The sequence below is a fragment of the Ambystoma mexicanum genome, chromosome 14, assembly GCF_040938575.1.
Source record: "Ambystoma mexicanum isolate Mex_15411 chromosome 14, UKY_AmexF1_1, whole genome shotgun sequence".
In the NCBI taxonomy this organism is placed as follows: Eukaryota; Metazoa; Chordata; class Amphibia; order Caudata; family Ambystomatidae; genus Ambystoma; species Ambystoma mexicanum.
Window position 1 is genome coordinate 314,264,037 of NC_090940.1, and position 17,582 is coordinate 314,281,618.

Sequence of the window (17,582 nt, forward strand, 5' to 3'; positions counted from 1 at the left end):
CAGGTAAGTTTTGCAGCATGGTCTGCATCAGGTAAGTTTTAATCTATGAGCCTGGCGCCTATGGCGCCAGGACTGACTCTCCATATGAGCCTGGCGCCATAGACGCCAGGACTGCACCTTTTGGGCTTGCTTGGAATAACTTGATGCCTGCTTCTGAGTTTGCTGGACTTGGTCTGGGTCCCCGGGGGTAGGCATCATGACAGCACTCCCCCCCCGCCCCCCCCCCCAGGCCCCTCCTAAAGTCGTTCTTCCCTGTGGTTTCGGTTTGTCTGGGAAATTTCGGTGGAATTTTTTCACCAATCTGGGTGCATGAACGTGGTCACTAGGTTCCCATGACCTTTCCTGTGGTCCGTAACCTTTCCAGTCGATTAAATAAAAAAGTTTTGACTTTATCAGCTTGGAGTCCAGGATGTTCTTAACTTCAAATTCGGGTTCCCCGTCTACAAGGATGGGGTCTGGTGGTTTGGTTAGTTTTGTCCCTGGTTGCACTGGCTTCAAAAGTGACACATGAAAGACGGGGTGAATTCTCATATTAGCAGGTAAGTCCAACTTGACAGCCACCGGGTTGATAATGGCCTTAATAGAGTAAGGTCCCAAATATCTGGGGTTAAAGGTCCGTGTTCTCTTTAGAGGTATATGTTTTGTGGCCGACCATACTTGGTCCCCTATCTGGTATTGTGGAGTATCACTTCTATGCCGATCAGCATCTTTCTTGTATTTTTCATTCGCCTGTTTTAAATGTGCAGTTGCTTCCTTAAAGGCTTGTGTAATCGTAGCGTGCAGATGGTCCACTGCAGGCATTTCTAAGTGTTGGGGTGAGTCAAGGTCTGAGGTTCGAGGATGGTGCCCATATAAGGTATAAAAGGGGCTTTGTCCAGTTTCAGAATGTACTGAATTATTGTATGCATATTCAGCGATCCAAAGAATGTCTTTCCAATTACTCTGTCTGATGTAACATACAACGCAGGTATTGTTCGAGAGTTTCATTGGTCCTCTCCGTTTGACCGTCGGTTTGGGGGGGGTGACTGGTCGATAACCTCACATCGATTTGGCCAATTGACAACATTTTTTCCAAAAATGTGAAATGAATTGACTGCCCCGGTCAGAGACCAATACGGACGGAAATCTGTGTATGCGAACAATGTTTTCGAGGAACTCCTTGGCCAGGATTGAAGCTGAAAGTAATCCCTTTAAAGGACTAAAGTGGGCCACCTTGGAAAAAAGATCCACAATAACTAGAATGGTGTTAAATCCATTGCATGGGGGTAGATCAGTAATAAAGTCTAAAGATAAGGTGTGCCATGGTGTAGGCAGAATGTCTGAAGGTTGTAAGAGTCCAGCTGGTTTTTTCTTGTGACTTTTGTTTTGGGCGCAAATGCCACAAGACATCACAAATGATTTAATATCCTTTCGCCAGGTGGGCCACCAGAATTGTCTCTTAATTTTAGCTTCCGTTTTTGCAATACCTGGGTGCCCCCCATTAGGGTATCATGATAACGGGAAATGACTAGCTCTTGTAGTTCCTTGTGTGGCAGAAATAGCCACCCTTGGTAATAAGGCAGGTCATTGGTGACAGAGTAGTCCGGGCCTTTCTTTACCCAGTCCTGCAGGGCTGTAGGATCAAAGAGTTGCTGGATCTTTACCTGAATGTCCTCTAGTGTCTGTAGAGTAGTCATGCCACGAATCCTTTGTACGGAAATTATAGGTACTGGTTCTGGGTTCACTTCTGCCTCTCCCATCCCTATTCGGGATAAGGCGTCTGCTTTACCATTCTTACAACCTGGTCGATAGGTTATCACGAAATCGAACTCGGCAAAGAACAATGCCCGTCGGAGTTGGCGTGACGATTGGGCCTTGGCTGTCTTTAAATACTGTAAGTTCCGGTGATCACAGTAATGGTATGCCTGGCACCAAGAAGATAGTGCCGCCAAGCCTTGAAGGCGGATTTAATGGCTAATAACTGCTTGTCGGCAACCGCATAGTTTAACTCGGGTGCCGAGAACTTTCTGGACCAAAATGCTACTGGGTGAAGCTGGCCAGTTTCAGGGTCCTTTTGAGACAGGACAGCTCCCATGGCTAGACTGGATGCATCAGTTTCCACTATGTATGGAAGTTCAGGGCACGGGTGCTTTAATACAGGTGCAGACGTGAATTTCGCTTTCAGCTCTTGGAAGGCATTTTCAGCTTCTTCAGTCCATAAAGCGTTTATTTTTTCGCAAGAGTGATGTGATGGGATGTACAACATGTGAAAAATCCGGGATGAATCTGCGGTAGAAATTGGCAAAGCCGAGCATGCTTTGTACTCCTTTAACTGAACTTGGTGATGGCCACTTAAGGATTGCGTCCACCTTTCGTGAGTCCATTCCGACTCCTTTTGGGGTCAGGATAAACCCAAGGAATTCAACTTCTGTGGCATGAAAAACACATTTTTACAGTTTTGGATATAGTTTGTGCTGGCGCAATTTCTCAAGGACTGCTCGAACGTGCTTCACATGGTCAGATTCTAAAGAGGAGTATACTAGAATATCATCGATATATACGACAACACAAACGTCAATGAGTTCACAAAAGACATCGTTCATGAAGTATTGGAAGGGTGCTGGTGCATTGCACAACCCGAAAGGCATCACCTGGTATTCGAATAACCCATGCTTAGTGCGAAAAGCAGTCTTCCATTCGTCGCCCTCTTTTACACGTACCAGATGGTATGCCCCCCGGAGATCTAACTTAGTGTATATGCAAGCGTCCTTCACTTGATCTAGTAGTTCAGGGATCAGAGGTAATGGGTATCGGTTCTTAACAGTTATCTGGTTCAATGCGCGGTAGTCTATGCATGTTCTGAGGTCACCTTCCTTTTTGGGCACGAAGAACAAAGCTGAAGATGCAGGGGACTTGGATGGGCGAATGAAGCCATTAGCAAGGTACTGGTCTAAGTATTGTCGTAGGTGAAGGTTCTCAGGTTCCGTAAGGGCGTAGATCCTGCTACAAGGGGGTTGTGCACCGGGTATGAGATCGATTTGACAATCGTACGATCTGTGAGGTGGTAAGGTGTTTGCCTGTTCTTTTTGGAACACATCCTGGAATTCTTGGTATTCTGGAGGTAGTTGCACGACTGCTGTGGTCACTGTGGCCAGTCCTGCGTTCAGATTTTTCTTTGCGTAACAGGTTTGTGCACAATCCGGGAAGGTTATTCTCTTCTCTCGCCAATCAATACAAGGATTGTGTGTTTCCAACCAAGGTATCCCCAGTATTATTTGGAACTGTGGGGCTTTGATTAGATCAAACACAATAGTCTCTCGATGCCCATCCTGACCCAATAGTGTCATCTCTGCTGTGGAATGAGTTACAGGCTCAGAGGCAATTTCAGTTCCATCGACTGTGGTGATGACATCTGAGGTGGTTTTTCGGCAGAGAGGTAGATTCATCCTGGAAGCCAATTCGTAGTCCACATAGTTTCCTATGGCCCAGCTGTCAATGTATGCCCTTACTGCGTGCATACGCGATGGCTGCCTTAGATCTACGAGGACCATTGGTATGATGAAATGCGAGGTCTGAGTATCCTTCAAGCTCGGCAAGTGGACCTCTACGCTTGTCGGCCATGGTCGTTTCCCGAGTCTGACTCCATATGGCTTTTATCAGCAGTTCCTACCATCCTACCACCTTCTTGGGTGGTTTTACAGGGCAATCCCGTAGAAAATGCCCAGAAGTTCCACAATATAGACACAATTTCATTTGCTGTCTCCTCCTTTCCCTTTCCTTCTGGGTTAAGGGACCTTTAACCCCTCCGATTTGCATGGGTTCTGAAGCATCTGCTCCTTTGGGGTTAGCGTGGGTTTTGACCAACACCCGATTCTCAAACTTGGCTCAATCAGCCTTTCTGTTCTGAAGTCTGTGATCTAACTGGACCACTAAGTCTATATATTCAGCGCAGTCTTGAGGTAGGTTCACGACTTGAGCCAAGACATCCGTGAGTTCTCCTCGAAGCCCTCGATGAAATAACGTGATTCGTTTTACCTCAGGCCATCCAGTTTCCACTATCAACCTATTAAAGGTTGCGATGTAGGATAGAAGGTCCTGGTTACCCTGTCGTAGGGACAAAAGTTCGTTATCCAGGGCCTGTCCTTGGGCGTGCCGGGCAAATAGTCTTTCCATGCTCATTTGAAAGCCCTGAAAATCCCGAAGAATTGGGTCATCCTGAGTAACTAGTGGAATTGACCAATCAGCTGCACTGCTGCTGAGATGTGACAATACGAAGGCTACCTTGGCTTGATCGTTTGGGAAGGCTCCAGGTCTGCATAAAAAGTGCAAGCGGCATTGGTTCATAAACACAACAAATCTTTTGGGATCTCCAGCAAAGCGTTCGGGTGGAGCTAATGGAATATTTCCTGGTAGGTTTATTTGCACAGGGTTACTCGATGACACAGGAGCTGGATTTCCCCCGGGACCTGGTAGGGGTGCTTGTCCAGCCTGGCTTTGCAGTAGTTACCTATCAAGGTCATCAGTTCGCTCCTTTGACAAAATCAGTTCTCTCCTAAGAGCATTGGTTTCTTGACGGGGGCGGTATGCACTTCAGCCCTCAGTTCCCCTGGTAATTGGGCCAATTGGTCAGTTTCTGAGGTATCCATAACGTCCAGGTGGGAATTTGTGGGTAGGCTTTGCGTTCTGTTACGCTCACCTGGCTCCCACAGGGGCATCGATCTGAACTGGACAGCTGCGGTCTCCACCAATGTGACGCGTAGTGCCGAGATGACGGCCTGGACTGGCCCACCTAGCTTCGTTTGCTTGGCCCGTAGGAATATTCTTCTGCAAATGGAGAAAGGGTGAGTTGCAACGCACCAAGGTGAGTTGCTCCTTCTCAGATTCGGCCAGCACTGGGGTCCGCTTCCTGGGTCTGCCGGGCTGCCTGTTTAATGTATCCGTAGCACCTCTCCCACGGGGCTCAGGGGACGTGGAATTTGGTGCGGTGCTGCGCAGCACCCTTTCTCTCACTCTTCCTCTGCACCTTCACCTGGCTACTCAGGGGGGTGTTAATCTTTCTCCTTTTCGAGAACGGCTGGGGGATCGCTTCCTGGGCATGCCGGGCTGTTCGCTTGATATCCAGAAGCTGCTTATGAACGCATGAATGGCGCGCTGTATTGATATGCCCCGACGGAGGACTAAAGACACGTCCTCACTCAGCGGCCATCTTGGAATGACTGACTCCAACCTTTTGATGGTTTTGTTACTTGAGGTGTGAGTCTCCCCAGAGGTGTGGAGTTCTGCTGCCAAGTATTTTGGTGTTCTGTTGAGACTGCTTTGTAGGCAATGCATACAGTTTTGAATATATTCATGGTGGCGGGGGGAACCAGTGAAGCGTACACAGTGTTGGTGAGATACTGTCGAAGTTTGCAGGCACCTTTAATTAGGCAGGGTGCAGCGTGGTGGACTACTTGGGGGCCAGGTGTTTGGCTGGAAGCCCAGTAATGAAGGCATTTCCCCCATTTATGAGATAAAGAGGTGTTGGACCACCATACGGAATTTGTTCGGGGGAATGAAGGATTTGATTTTGCTGTGTGTGTAGATCTGTACCTATGCAGTCTTTGACTTTTTGGCTACGTGCTTTTGGATGGAAAGGCTACTGTCAGCAATGAAGCCCAGGGATGTAGCTGGGTTTAACAGCTAAGGGGTGAATCCTTACAGGCACATGTGATCAGCTATTGTTGCACAAGATGTTGTTTGGTGGGGAGACCGATTAGGACAAATTTGGTCTTGGTCAGGTTCTGTTTGAGGTAAGCATTTCACATCCATGTAGCCAGACATTCACGGACGCCAGCAATGTCCTGGGGCCACTGACCCTAAGATACCGCAGACTATCAGCATACTGATCTATGGCTATGTTGTGGTCCTTTAGCAGAGTCATCAAGTGTTCCATGTATAGACTGAGGATGTTTGGGGAGGGAATGGAACATTGGGGGACCCCACACATAACTGGGAGTCTGTTGGACCTGAATGAGCCGTTCTGTACGACCTGATGCCTACCAGAAAAGTAAGATGCAACCCATTTTAGAACGGTTCCAGAGAAACCCATCCTGTCGGACAAAGAAGGAAAGGAGTATTTGGTGATCAACTGTGTCGAAGGCAGCTGAGCGGTCTGAGGACGATACACAAGTGATCAGGGTTATGTGCTGGGTGGGAGTGTTCAGCATTGAAAAGTAATGCAATGATGCCCACCTGTAACAAATCATAAATATTTGCATTTAAGAGACTAAACTTTTTCCCCTAGTAATAAGTCTCCTGACATTTCTATTGAATATCCCTTAATGCTTTTTGAAATAGACATCAAATGGTGACAAGTTGTGATTGTGTATAAAGGGTCTGAAACTGTACCACTGTCATAGGCCTTTTTGACACATATTTGTGTAGAGATGTTATTGGTGGCCAGTATTCTACCAAATTAGTACAGCTGTTAGTGGTATAGAAAAACATGCATATAAAATAGCATAATTTAAATGCCTGCTAGGCTATCGTAAACCTAACCTTTCCTACTGTTTGTAGCAAGCATTCATGGGGTTTAGAAATCCTGACTGAAAGAGCAGGTGACTATATTCTAAAAAGGTTTTTGGTGGCTTGCAGAAATGTAAATGATTGTTTATTATTGATATACTTTAAAACTCTATCTGTTCCTTGCTTGTAGGAGAATCTTAAAAGGTAATCCCATTTATCCATCTCGAATGGGTGCTACTGCTAAAGATCTAATCCAGTGTCTTTTAATAAAGGATCCAAAGAAAAGGCTAGGCTCTGGACCAAGTGGGCCAGATGAAGTGAAAAAGCATCCCTTTTTCCAGGTAAAAGGTGTTGAATTCTTTATGTATTTGCATAGTTTCCTTGATTACTGCTCCTTATCTGTTAATGTAAGATACGTGGTTGTCTTCAGACACAGCTTGGAGAGGGATGATGAGTGTAGTCGAGGGATCACTACAGGGATGGAAGGTCATTCTCTAGTGTTCTCTTGAAGCTGCTTATGGTGGGACAGTTCAGATACCTGTGGAGTAAAGATGTCTAGTGGTTAGGCGCAAGGAGGCATGAGGAACAAAAATACAGGTTGGACAGTTGTGGTGAGGAGCAAATAATATAGGGAAGAGAGTGGGACAAGGTAGCTAGGTTGAGCCTATGAACTAATTTAGAACCAAAGAGAAGGTTTTGTTACAAAAAGGAATAGTTTTCCATGGATAGCCAGCCAAGGGCAATGGGTGAAGAACATAATATTGTAGATGGGAGCAGAGCTAAGCATTTTGTTTAGAGATACAACATAGGTCTATGATGATGTTGTAGCAGTGGTCCAGTCTGTTAATGACCTTAAAGGACATTAGGGGTTAAGTGGTGTAGTATAACGTGAGGTAGTAACCTATTTGTGGACGTTTTACGGATTTCCCAGACCAGCTGCAGATGCGACCACTAAGTGTTACTGTCAGAGAACCGCCAAATTATAAGCTCAGTCGATTGAGGTTAGTTAATGAGGGAAAGGGCTTTGTCGAGGAGAGGGGGCAGTGTGATTGAAGACAAGAGACAGATCACTTTGTTTTATAAGGCGCATCACACAAAGTTGTTACATCCAGTAAGGAATGTCAAAAAGGCAGTTGTCCTATAAATATAATGCTCTGGTGAAGTAGAGGAATTCATTTGAGTATCGTTAAGCAAAAGGTGATTTGGGAAGCTAAAGTAGATTTCTGAGAGAAATATCAGAGAACTGACATTTATGGGACTCTTACCGAGAGGCAGGTGACAGAGGGGCTTGAGTTCTAAGAGATGAAGGTATGGTATGGTGATACAAATAAGAACATTGTTTTGTAAGTGCCGTGGGAGTCTAGAGTAGAAAGCTATGATCTGCAGACTCATAGGCAGCAGCAAGATCAAGCTAGCTGAGTTTACAGGGGAGCTTACTATGGTGAGCTGAGGTGAGAAAGTTGGAGACCATGTTTGTGGAGAAATTAAGTTGATACTCTTAGAATATTAAATCATACTCGAACAGTACATGCAACCTTATGATTGAGCTACAGTACATGCACCCTTATGATTGATCCTTGTCCATTTGATGTTTGGTTGCCCAATGCTCTTGTAGAGGACGTCTCCTCTCAATGGCGTTGGTCACATTCATGTTCAGGTGCTCCCGGATTGCTATGCGTAATTCCCGGATGGAAGAACACACATCATTTATTGCATACGCATATAATGATGTAAATCACAAATTTAGTTCTTCAATTAATCAGGTCTTCAATAACCAATCTTTGTCTTGGGTCTCAAATATTTTTACATTGTTGAGTACATGTTTACACATAGTACATGTGATACATTTATATTAAAAAAAAACTCAATTTCTGTCCTGTTATGAGTTTGTGTCAAGTGTGGATTTTAATCGGAGTGATGGAAAAGTGCTCAGCATCATAGACACCCATAAGCAGGTTCTCCAGTGAAGGTGCATAACTAGCACCCATGTCTACACCCTTAGTTTCCCTATATACTACATTGTTAAACAAAAATATGTTCTGCAGCATGAAAGACAAACAATTGTTTCAGCATTTCCATTTGTAAAGCAACTAAGCAAAATAATTTTAAAAAACTGTATAGAATTATAAAACGGCATCAGGGTGAGGTAAAACTACGCAAAGCCAGGAAAGCGTCACGAGACGATAAAGACTATTGACTGCATAGGGTTTATATCTTCCAGCCGAAGTATGACGAAACAATAGATAGTCAATCGAGGGAGAGCATGCCATAGACCTCCCCTGCAATTTCCGATACAGGTAGTGATAGAGAAATCTAGTCCTGCAGACAACTGGTACTGCTGGTGCCCAAGCAGGCAGGATGTTTTTTTAGGACCAGATACAGAGGTATGGCAAGGGAAATCGCCCTCCCTTCAAACAGGTACACTTTCAAGATCCCTTACAGACAGATATGACAACAGTAGCAAACACTACAGAGGCAACAGAGATAAGGGCAACCCCAATTGGTGGAGAAGAAAGAAGAACAGGGATGAGAACACCAGGAGAGAGAAAGATGAAACCACATATGGAACAATAAACTGATTTAGTTATGAATCTTTCAAATAAAGTATTAGATGCATAAGAACACAAGTGCTCAACAAGGGACTGTCCTTTGCCCCGTCAGTAGACCGTGACCTCACTCGGGTACAAATGGACACATATACATTTGTGAGAAAACTAAAAAAGAAATTCCATACCAATTGGAAACCAGCCAATGAAAGATTTCTCCTGGAAATCACACCATTTACTGTCAATGACCTGTACAATACCAGACTGCTCATGTCCTTAGAAACCGGACAACTAACGATGATAGAACTGACAGAAGAATTAGGCATAGAAAGCACAATCATGAAAGACACTAAGCTCAGACCTACATCCAAATTCGTAACGCCACCATCACAAAGTAATTTGTTTCATTCCATCAGGCATTGATCAAAGACATACCATACTGAGCAGGTTGAATTCAACCAATTAGACACGTTGCCTCGAATCTTAACTACCAGGAATGCAATGCATTACACATATTAGAAAAGTATGAGGATAGCGGACAGGAGAGGAAATATGTTATTCTGAACAAGTCTGATTATATTATAATGTCAGAAAAACATTTGACGCTACCAGACTGTTATGAAAAAATCAATCTCAGTTGTGTTACCCACATCAGTAAAGCCATGAAAGATCTAGTTGATAAATGGCATCGGACGACAAACGTTTTTTGAGTATAGACCATGCCAAACTATTGACCATATATTTCCTACGCAAAGTGCATACAACCTTTGATACCCTCCCCGAGTTATGTCCCATAGTCAGCAGACAAGGCTAAAAACATGTCGATATATATGAACACAGTATTAAGACCTGAGGCATACAAAATATCATCCTACATAAGAAACACTATGCATGTCATAGACATGCTCAGCAAAATCCTCGGGAATAAACAATATTTACTGTGTACTATGGACGTGAAAGTCTTACACACTTCTATTGAACATAGTTTAGCACTGACCACAATAGACCACTATTATAATGCAAAAAACAGCTTCATTTGCATTACAAATGGAAATGCTGAAAGAATTATTGGCTTTCACGCTGTAGAACATATTTTTGTTTAGCAATGTAGTATTTCGCCAAACTAAGGGTGTGGCTATGGGTGCTAATTATGCACCTTCACTGGCAGACCTGTTCATGGGTGTCTATGAAGCTGAGCACATTTCAACTCATCCTGATTTTGTGGATAAAATCCACGCTTGGATCAGATTCATTGATGATTTTTTCCTCATATGGAAGGGAACTGAAGTTGAACTAATGAGTTTCAATCATTATCTGAACCAGAACACGTTTGGAATTGAATTAACGCTGGAAAAGAGTGCCCGTCATACCGTCTATTTAGACTTGCACATTGAGATAGAGAAGACAAAATTGTAACTTGCACTTTTAGAAAACCGACTGAAGTGAACACAGTTCTACACTCATTAAGTTGCCACAAGAACTCGATACTGACTAACATACCGAAAGGAGAATTGATGAGCGCTAGCAGAAATTCTAATTTGGACTTGAAATATCAAGAAAAAGCACAGATTGTACAACAATGGTTTGCAGAAAGAGGGTACACTGCTAAGTGTATAGGAGATGCGAGACAATAAGCAGACAAGTAAGACAGGACCACACTGCTCAGTCCTAAAGAGAAAAATGCAAGGTTGACAATAAGACCCTTATGATCACCAGGTATTGCAGGAACAGCAACGACATACAGAAAATCTTTAGGAAACATTGGCATATGTTACTACTAGATGAAGATTTGAATGATTATTTATCTGGTCGTCGTGAGTCCTAGTTTCATGAGGGATGTCAGTCCTCTGACAAAAACTAATGTCATAACAGGACATAAATTGAGTTTTTTTAAATAAAGGTATGCCATGTTCCACGTGTAAACATGCACTCAAAAACGTATAAATATTTGAGACCCAAGACAAAGACTGGTTATTGAAGACCTGATTAATTGCAGAACTAAATTTGTGATTTACATCATTATCTGCGTATCCAATAAACTATACATGGGTTCTACCATCCGGGAATTAAGCCTAAGAAACCAGGAGCACCTGAACATGAATGTAACCAACGTCACTGAGAGAAGACGTCCTCTACAAGAGCATTGGGAAACCAAACATCAAAAAGACAAGGCTCAAATCATAAGGTAAAATGTACTTTGGCTCAGTCGTACTCTTTGAATATGATTTAATATTCTAAGAGTATCAACTTAATGAAACCAATTGGATTGGTGACAAAAATATTTTGTGTGTTTTATAGATATGTAATTGACACTGAGCATACAACTGTGGGGAGTTAATGCTGTACATTGCAATAATGTATTGGGCTGTGAAGGTGTTAGTCATCGCCTTGCTTGCTGTTGACAGTGCAGCTTACCTTAATTGAATTGAAAAACTTCAAGCAAGGGCTGGCGCTGTGTCACATAGCAACACCTACATAATATTTTTTTCATGTTTGTGGAGAGTATTCTATGCAACAGTGAGTCGTACATTAAAGGGGAAGTGCGCTCAAAAATGTAATTGTCCCGATTCTTTGGGCATGTCCTGTTAAGCATACTGTAATTGAACATTTTCCTATGCATCTTACCTTCGTTTTCCTCACTTTTACACATGCGAAAATAACATGTTGGGCACTGCCATCTTGTGCTTATCTTGTCCGTTGTAGCATCGCCCTAAGTTCAAGTGCCCTTGGGGCAAGAATACAGATCGCCCACCCCTGAAGCTGACATCACTAGACGCGTTCTGCCCTTTTCACAACGCCAATGCACGTCTCGTTTTAACGTTCTCTGTGCCCAAGCTATTGACGTGTCTCCATGGAAATGCCAGGACGCCTCTTTCCCCAAGAAGTATAAACGGACGCTTTCTGATCAGACAACATTGGTGTTTCTTTGCCAATAGTTTTGTTGTGTTTAGTTTAGATCGCCTATGACTTGTTTCTGCTCTGTTCACCTATCTTCCTAGTACGAAGCCCCTGCGAACCGTTACTTACAGTAGCAGAACTGATTTCACTCTTTACTTGCATTTTGGTTAAATATTTGTCGTACAATGGCAACAATACAGCCATAGCAGTACGAGCCTGAGTAGTCTGAGCAGGAACTAATGGAAAGAGAAAACTGCAGAAACGATGAATCGGACCATAGTTTGCAAGATGAATCACCTGAGCCTCAGCCGAGTCGCATGGAAGACATTTCAACCTTGTGTACCTGCAATCGTTGCGAGGTCATCCCAACTGAGGTAGAGAACTGCTACTGCCAAGAAAACTCTGGATGCTCGGCCTACATAGCCGAAGAAGACACACCACCACTATGCGTTACTGAGCTGCATGACTTCAGGGCAGCCTGCCTCACAAGGTCCATGTTGAGGATTATGATGGTGCTTATGCATGAACCTCGTGCAACAGTTCACCCTCGCAATCCAAGTAACGAGTAAGTATAATTTTGTTGTCGATTTTTACCACTGAGACCACTAGAATTTCATGTTTTTCTCCTACTTTCTCCTAACTTTGATCAATCATTGACAAATGATCTTGGTCTGTAAATTAAATACATTTCTCTTGCTTTTTGGAAATCGGAGTGTTCATCGCTATTTGTCTATGGCCCAAACCGGTCTGTCTTGAATGGGTGTTCACTTTTGTAAAGTGTCCAGACCACAAAGCACAAGTTCATTTTTCCAGAAAGTGACTTTTAAAAGGGAAACTATGCCATCGAATTTACGATGCACTTTCAAGTCAGGTGGTACACTGATCAGGTTCATTCAATTAAAATATGAATTTTTTTTTTCACGGGTGGTATAGGCTGGTGGCCTATCGTTCATTTACATGGTGGCTTCATGGGAGGCTTGGATACCGTGTTCCACGAGTAATATCTGCTGATGTCGTTCGAGTCATTCGCGCAAAATTCCCCAGTGTCAGCGGAGAGTACAGGGGATTTTCTCAAACTGTGCTTCATCCTCAAGTATACAATTTGTAGTTTGCTTGTGCCATCAACATCACCAAATTAAATAAAATACATTGGTATGGTCTGAAGGCACTGGTAGGTTGAACGCCCTTGGGAACCGAAGTTCAGATCAGTAGAGAGAGTAGAGGGAGTCAAAAGGTGCGTGTGAGCACCGGGTATGTGTGCAGCTTGTGCGGTATTTGTGTAATAGCTGCTTCTTAGCGGTAGGTGTGGTGGTTGAGAGATCAGAAGTATGTGTTCGTTCTGGCAGGATTTATCCAGACCGGATGTGGCTGCGTTAGGCCTGAGGAGAACGCCTGGCTGGGGTGTGTGTAGCCAGCAGTGTTTAGTTAGAATGATGTGGAGTGAGCGGCAGATGTTGGTATGAGAACAGTTATACTGAATGGTGTCATAGTATCTCTGTGTTCTAGTTGAGTGGTGATGTAAAGGAGAGAGCAAGCGTGGTGGTGTGATATGATGGGTTATATGTTCTTTCAAACGTTCTCTGCATTCCAAACCATACTATATATGTCATGCAATTCTATGCGCTCCAGTCCGTTCCATGCACTCCTATCCACTCCATGTACCCGAGTCTGCTCCATACACTCCGGTCCGCTCCACGCACCCATGCATTCCAGTCCGCCCCCACGCTCCAGTCTGCCCCACGCATGCACTCTTGTCTGCCCCATGATCATATATGAATATTTGTTTGTTTTTCAGTGAGTCAAGGACACGCTCAATCGTCTTTGAGGGTCATGAACGAATGGTTGGTGCCCTTTTGCGCTCACCTCATCCCCATCCAAACCCCCTCCAGTATCCCCCCTCCAGTAGTGGGAGGATGGGTGGGAACGATCAAGGTCCCAAACACCATGTACAACTCAAAGGGATCCTTCAGACTCCCCTCTTCAAGACCCTGCCCCTGCAATCAACATGAGTGTGTCCCTTCAACAGTGTTCCTGCCTTTTTGCACTCGCCTCATGCCCATCCATCCCCCCTTTAATATCAATGGCAGTTTGCACCGGCCCTGCACTCTCATGGGGGCTGGGCGGGTGGGAACACTCAGGTTGCTGAACAGCATGTTCACTTCTAAGGGATCTTCCGCACAGGGTCCATTGTTCACATGGCCTCCCAAAACTCAGTATCTCTAGACTCCCATGTTCCAGTCCATCCATCCCCCTCCCTGCCTCCCCAGTATCCATGGCAGTTCGCACCTAAGACCATGCACAAATAAACAGGTGTGCATTGTTATCCTAGTTCTGTACTTGTTGGACACTTGTACTGTGAAAAAGGAACTGGCCCTCTTTAGCTCACCGACCGCCCATTTTGTGGGCTATCAGGTTTGTGTGTTGTGGACCTACATCTTGTCTGGTGAGCTCTCTTGCAATTGGTGACAGCTTCCTTCCAGGGCCCATGATTTTATGTTGTCCACATGGCCATGTCAGACAGTTTCTCCAGACTCCCCTCTTCAAGACCCCGTCCCTGCAATCAAGATATGTTTTTGTCCATTGAGCAGTGTTCCGTGCCTTTTGTCCCCATCCATCCTCCTCCCTATTATCAATGGCAGTCGGCACCTATGTAATCGGTTGTACCGCGGCATAACATTTTCTCTGGCACCAATGGATATGTGGCACACAGTTCCAAGTTGATAATTATTCCTTTTCGGGCACCGTTTCAATATTACCCAAAGGTGAGAATTTTGATGAAAAGGTGATGCAAATTGTGCTTGTGAAAAAATATATATTCAGCAACAGTGTTCACTACTACTACCCACTTATTGAAGTAACTCATCAAACTGGCATTCATGGCCCAAAAAAGTATGCCACTTTAAAAAAAAAGCAAAGACCCACAAAAGCTTGTTTGTGTTAGAAGCCTGGCCCTATTGCGCTAAATGCTGTACGAGTATGCCTATGTCTGTGCGGTCGCAAGGCGGAGGGATGGGTGCATATGGCAGATGGCAATCATTGGCATGGAGGCAGAGTGTCTACTAACACATCATACATTCACATACACACCTCCTTTTGTAAGCCTTTATAAACACCTTGAGATTTACATTGAGAACATCTTGGAGATCTACAAGGTATATCGTCATTGAGCTACCTGTTCCCCGGATACTGTTCATCGGATACTTGTTTCTCTGCTTGCTGAATTGGCTCATTTGTTCGCCCAAGTTAGGGTAAGTCACCTATTTACTTCTCTATGTTCATCGATCACTGCTCTGAAAGTTTGTCGATTTAAACCTAATGTACCCATGATTGTAATGTTCATTTATCTTAAAGACTTTTGCATTAACGAATATTTCAGGTATTTTCTTCTCGGTAACTACCACATTACATCACTGTGCATTATAGTAGAATGTAATGTTTCGTGGTCCAAGTTGGCGAGCATGTTTTGCTTTGATGCTTGAAAGTTTGTTCGACGGATGAGTAACACATTACGATTTACTGTATATCAATCAGTTGTATAATAAAGTTCTTGCAGAGTTCACTCGACTAGGTTACACAGGTTTTCTTTCTTTATTTTAAATAAACTTTTCGGACAAAGCTGTGCTATAATTCCTTTTCACATTCATTCAGTATCATTTGTGCTAATCGAACATATTTCTTTATACGGATCTTATGCAATTTTCAAGACTGCCTTCATGCATCGTTATGGGTTGCACTTCTGCAAGCCACGCCAAAGCTCCAGGTACAATCCTGCATGCATTCCCGAAGGATATTGGTTTAATAAGAAGATGGGATTAAAAATTGCGGTGTTGAAGTGGACGAAATTGAAAGTAGGGCCCAGGAAATCTTGCCCGACGCGAGGGCCAATCGATTCCGCCTCTGCAGTCTGCACTTTACTGACGATATGTACGTACAATCAAAGTACACACAAAAAATGTTGTCTCTGAATTCTTAAATTGCTTCCAAATGCCATCCCAACTCAATTTCTGCACACGGCTGGTCAGGTGAGCAGTGAAAGTTGAATTTGTTACGTTTGTTTGTATGTAGGACGATGGTCTGCATTAATAAGTATTCTCTTCCATCTCTTGATTTATTTAAAGTAGTGTATTGGTGTTTATCTACATCAATGTTGTATTATTCAATTTTCCATAGTCGCCAGATTCAACAGAAGTTTAAAATCTTTCAATTTACTTGACTTTAAAACATTTGTAATGCGCAAACCATGGAGCCTTGGGCATCAGGGCACAGACAAAACATTAAAACAAAAACAGAGAGGTAATAACTAGAGTAGAGTACTCAAGCAGAGCTGCCAAACGAGGATCAAACAAACATCCACGTTTTCAGTGTTTTCTTAAAGCGATCAATCATTTTTTGACATCTGAGATCTAAAGGTAACATGTTTCATGCTTTTGGGGCTATAATGTGGAAGGCTCCCTTTTCAACCTTCTTGGTCCTAATTCTGGAAGCATCAGGAAATTCTGGTTGCTGGATCTGAGAGATCTACTGTCCATTTTTTCACAGATGAGATCTTGCTAATATGAGGGCATTAGGCCCTGCCTACATTTAAAGGTAGTCTCAAGTGGATGAAAGAGAGCACCTCCACCGGGAGCCAGTGCAATGCTCGTCTAGCAGCCGATACATGGTCACGACGAGATAGTCCCACGAGCACCCTGATTGCACCGTTTTGTACCACCTGTAGTCTTAGTATCAGTTTTGCTAAGCCCAACCAAAAGGCTACTGCAATAATCTATTTTAGACCCGATAATTGCTCTAGCAATTGTCTCAGCGTTGGCCTGTGAAATAAAAGGTCTAAGATGAGCCAAGAGCTTGATGTAACAGGCCGCCGCTGATACAAGGCTCCCAACATGGGCTTTCATATTGAGCTGCTGGTCAAAGACCACACCCAAAGTTTTTACTTTCTTTTGGGGCGTTATCTTGAACTCTCCAAGTTGAAAACTATTCTAGGAAGGGCTGTCATGATGCCCGCTCCCGGGGAGCCGGTTCAAGCCCTGCGTCCCCGAAAGCGGACATCCAGTCCCCAAGGAAGGACCCAGCAACCCCATATAGGGGCCCTTTGGACAGTGTCCTGGCGCCATAGGCGCCAGGCTCATTATGGAAGTGCTTGGGTGCACTTACCTGATGCAGACCATGCTCCAGGATCCCGGCCTCCTTGAGGCCTGAAAGGAACTATTTTACCTGTGGGACTAATTTACCATCCGGGCGTGGCCGGGGAAGGATACATACCTGATTGGAGGAAGGATACATACCTGGAACTTCTTCCAAGGCTATTTAAACCCCACCCGAACAGCCACACGTGCTTCGCGTTGTTCTGCATCTAGCAGCTGGACGCTCACCGTGTCTGCTCCTGCATCCTGACTTCTGCCACGCCTGCCAGCATCCTGGATCACCTGCAAAGGAAGAGAAGAAGAGAACAGAAGAAGGAAAAGTCCTTACCTGCTAAATCCGCATCCCGGAGACATCTCGCCGACAATCCTGAAAAGGAAGACTTTTATTTAAAAGCTCATAGCGTCGATCACTGCAGCGCCGCATTCCACTCACCTTTACTGGGCGCCTCCATGTTCAGCAGCGATCATCCGGATTCGCAGTCACGGCCCAGCCCCTAGGGAGAAAAAGACC

At 44.2% G+C, this 17,582-nt stretch overlaps 1 protein-coding gene across 2 annotated transcripts in view; it reads left to right on the forward strand.

Moving 5' to 3' along the window:
* Positions 1–17,582, forward strand: part of RPS6KA5 (ribosomal protein S6 kinase A5) — a 1,757,411-nt gene that overhangs the window by 885,949 nt on the left and 853,880 nt on the right. For both annotated transcript variants that reach the window (XM_069637449.1, XM_069637450.1), the window contains one exon: positions 6,674–6,824. In XM_069637449.1, coding sequence (XP_069493550.1) covers positions 6,674–6,824 — 151 coding nt within the window. The remainder of the gene's footprint in view (positions 1–6,673; positions 6,825–17,582) is intronic.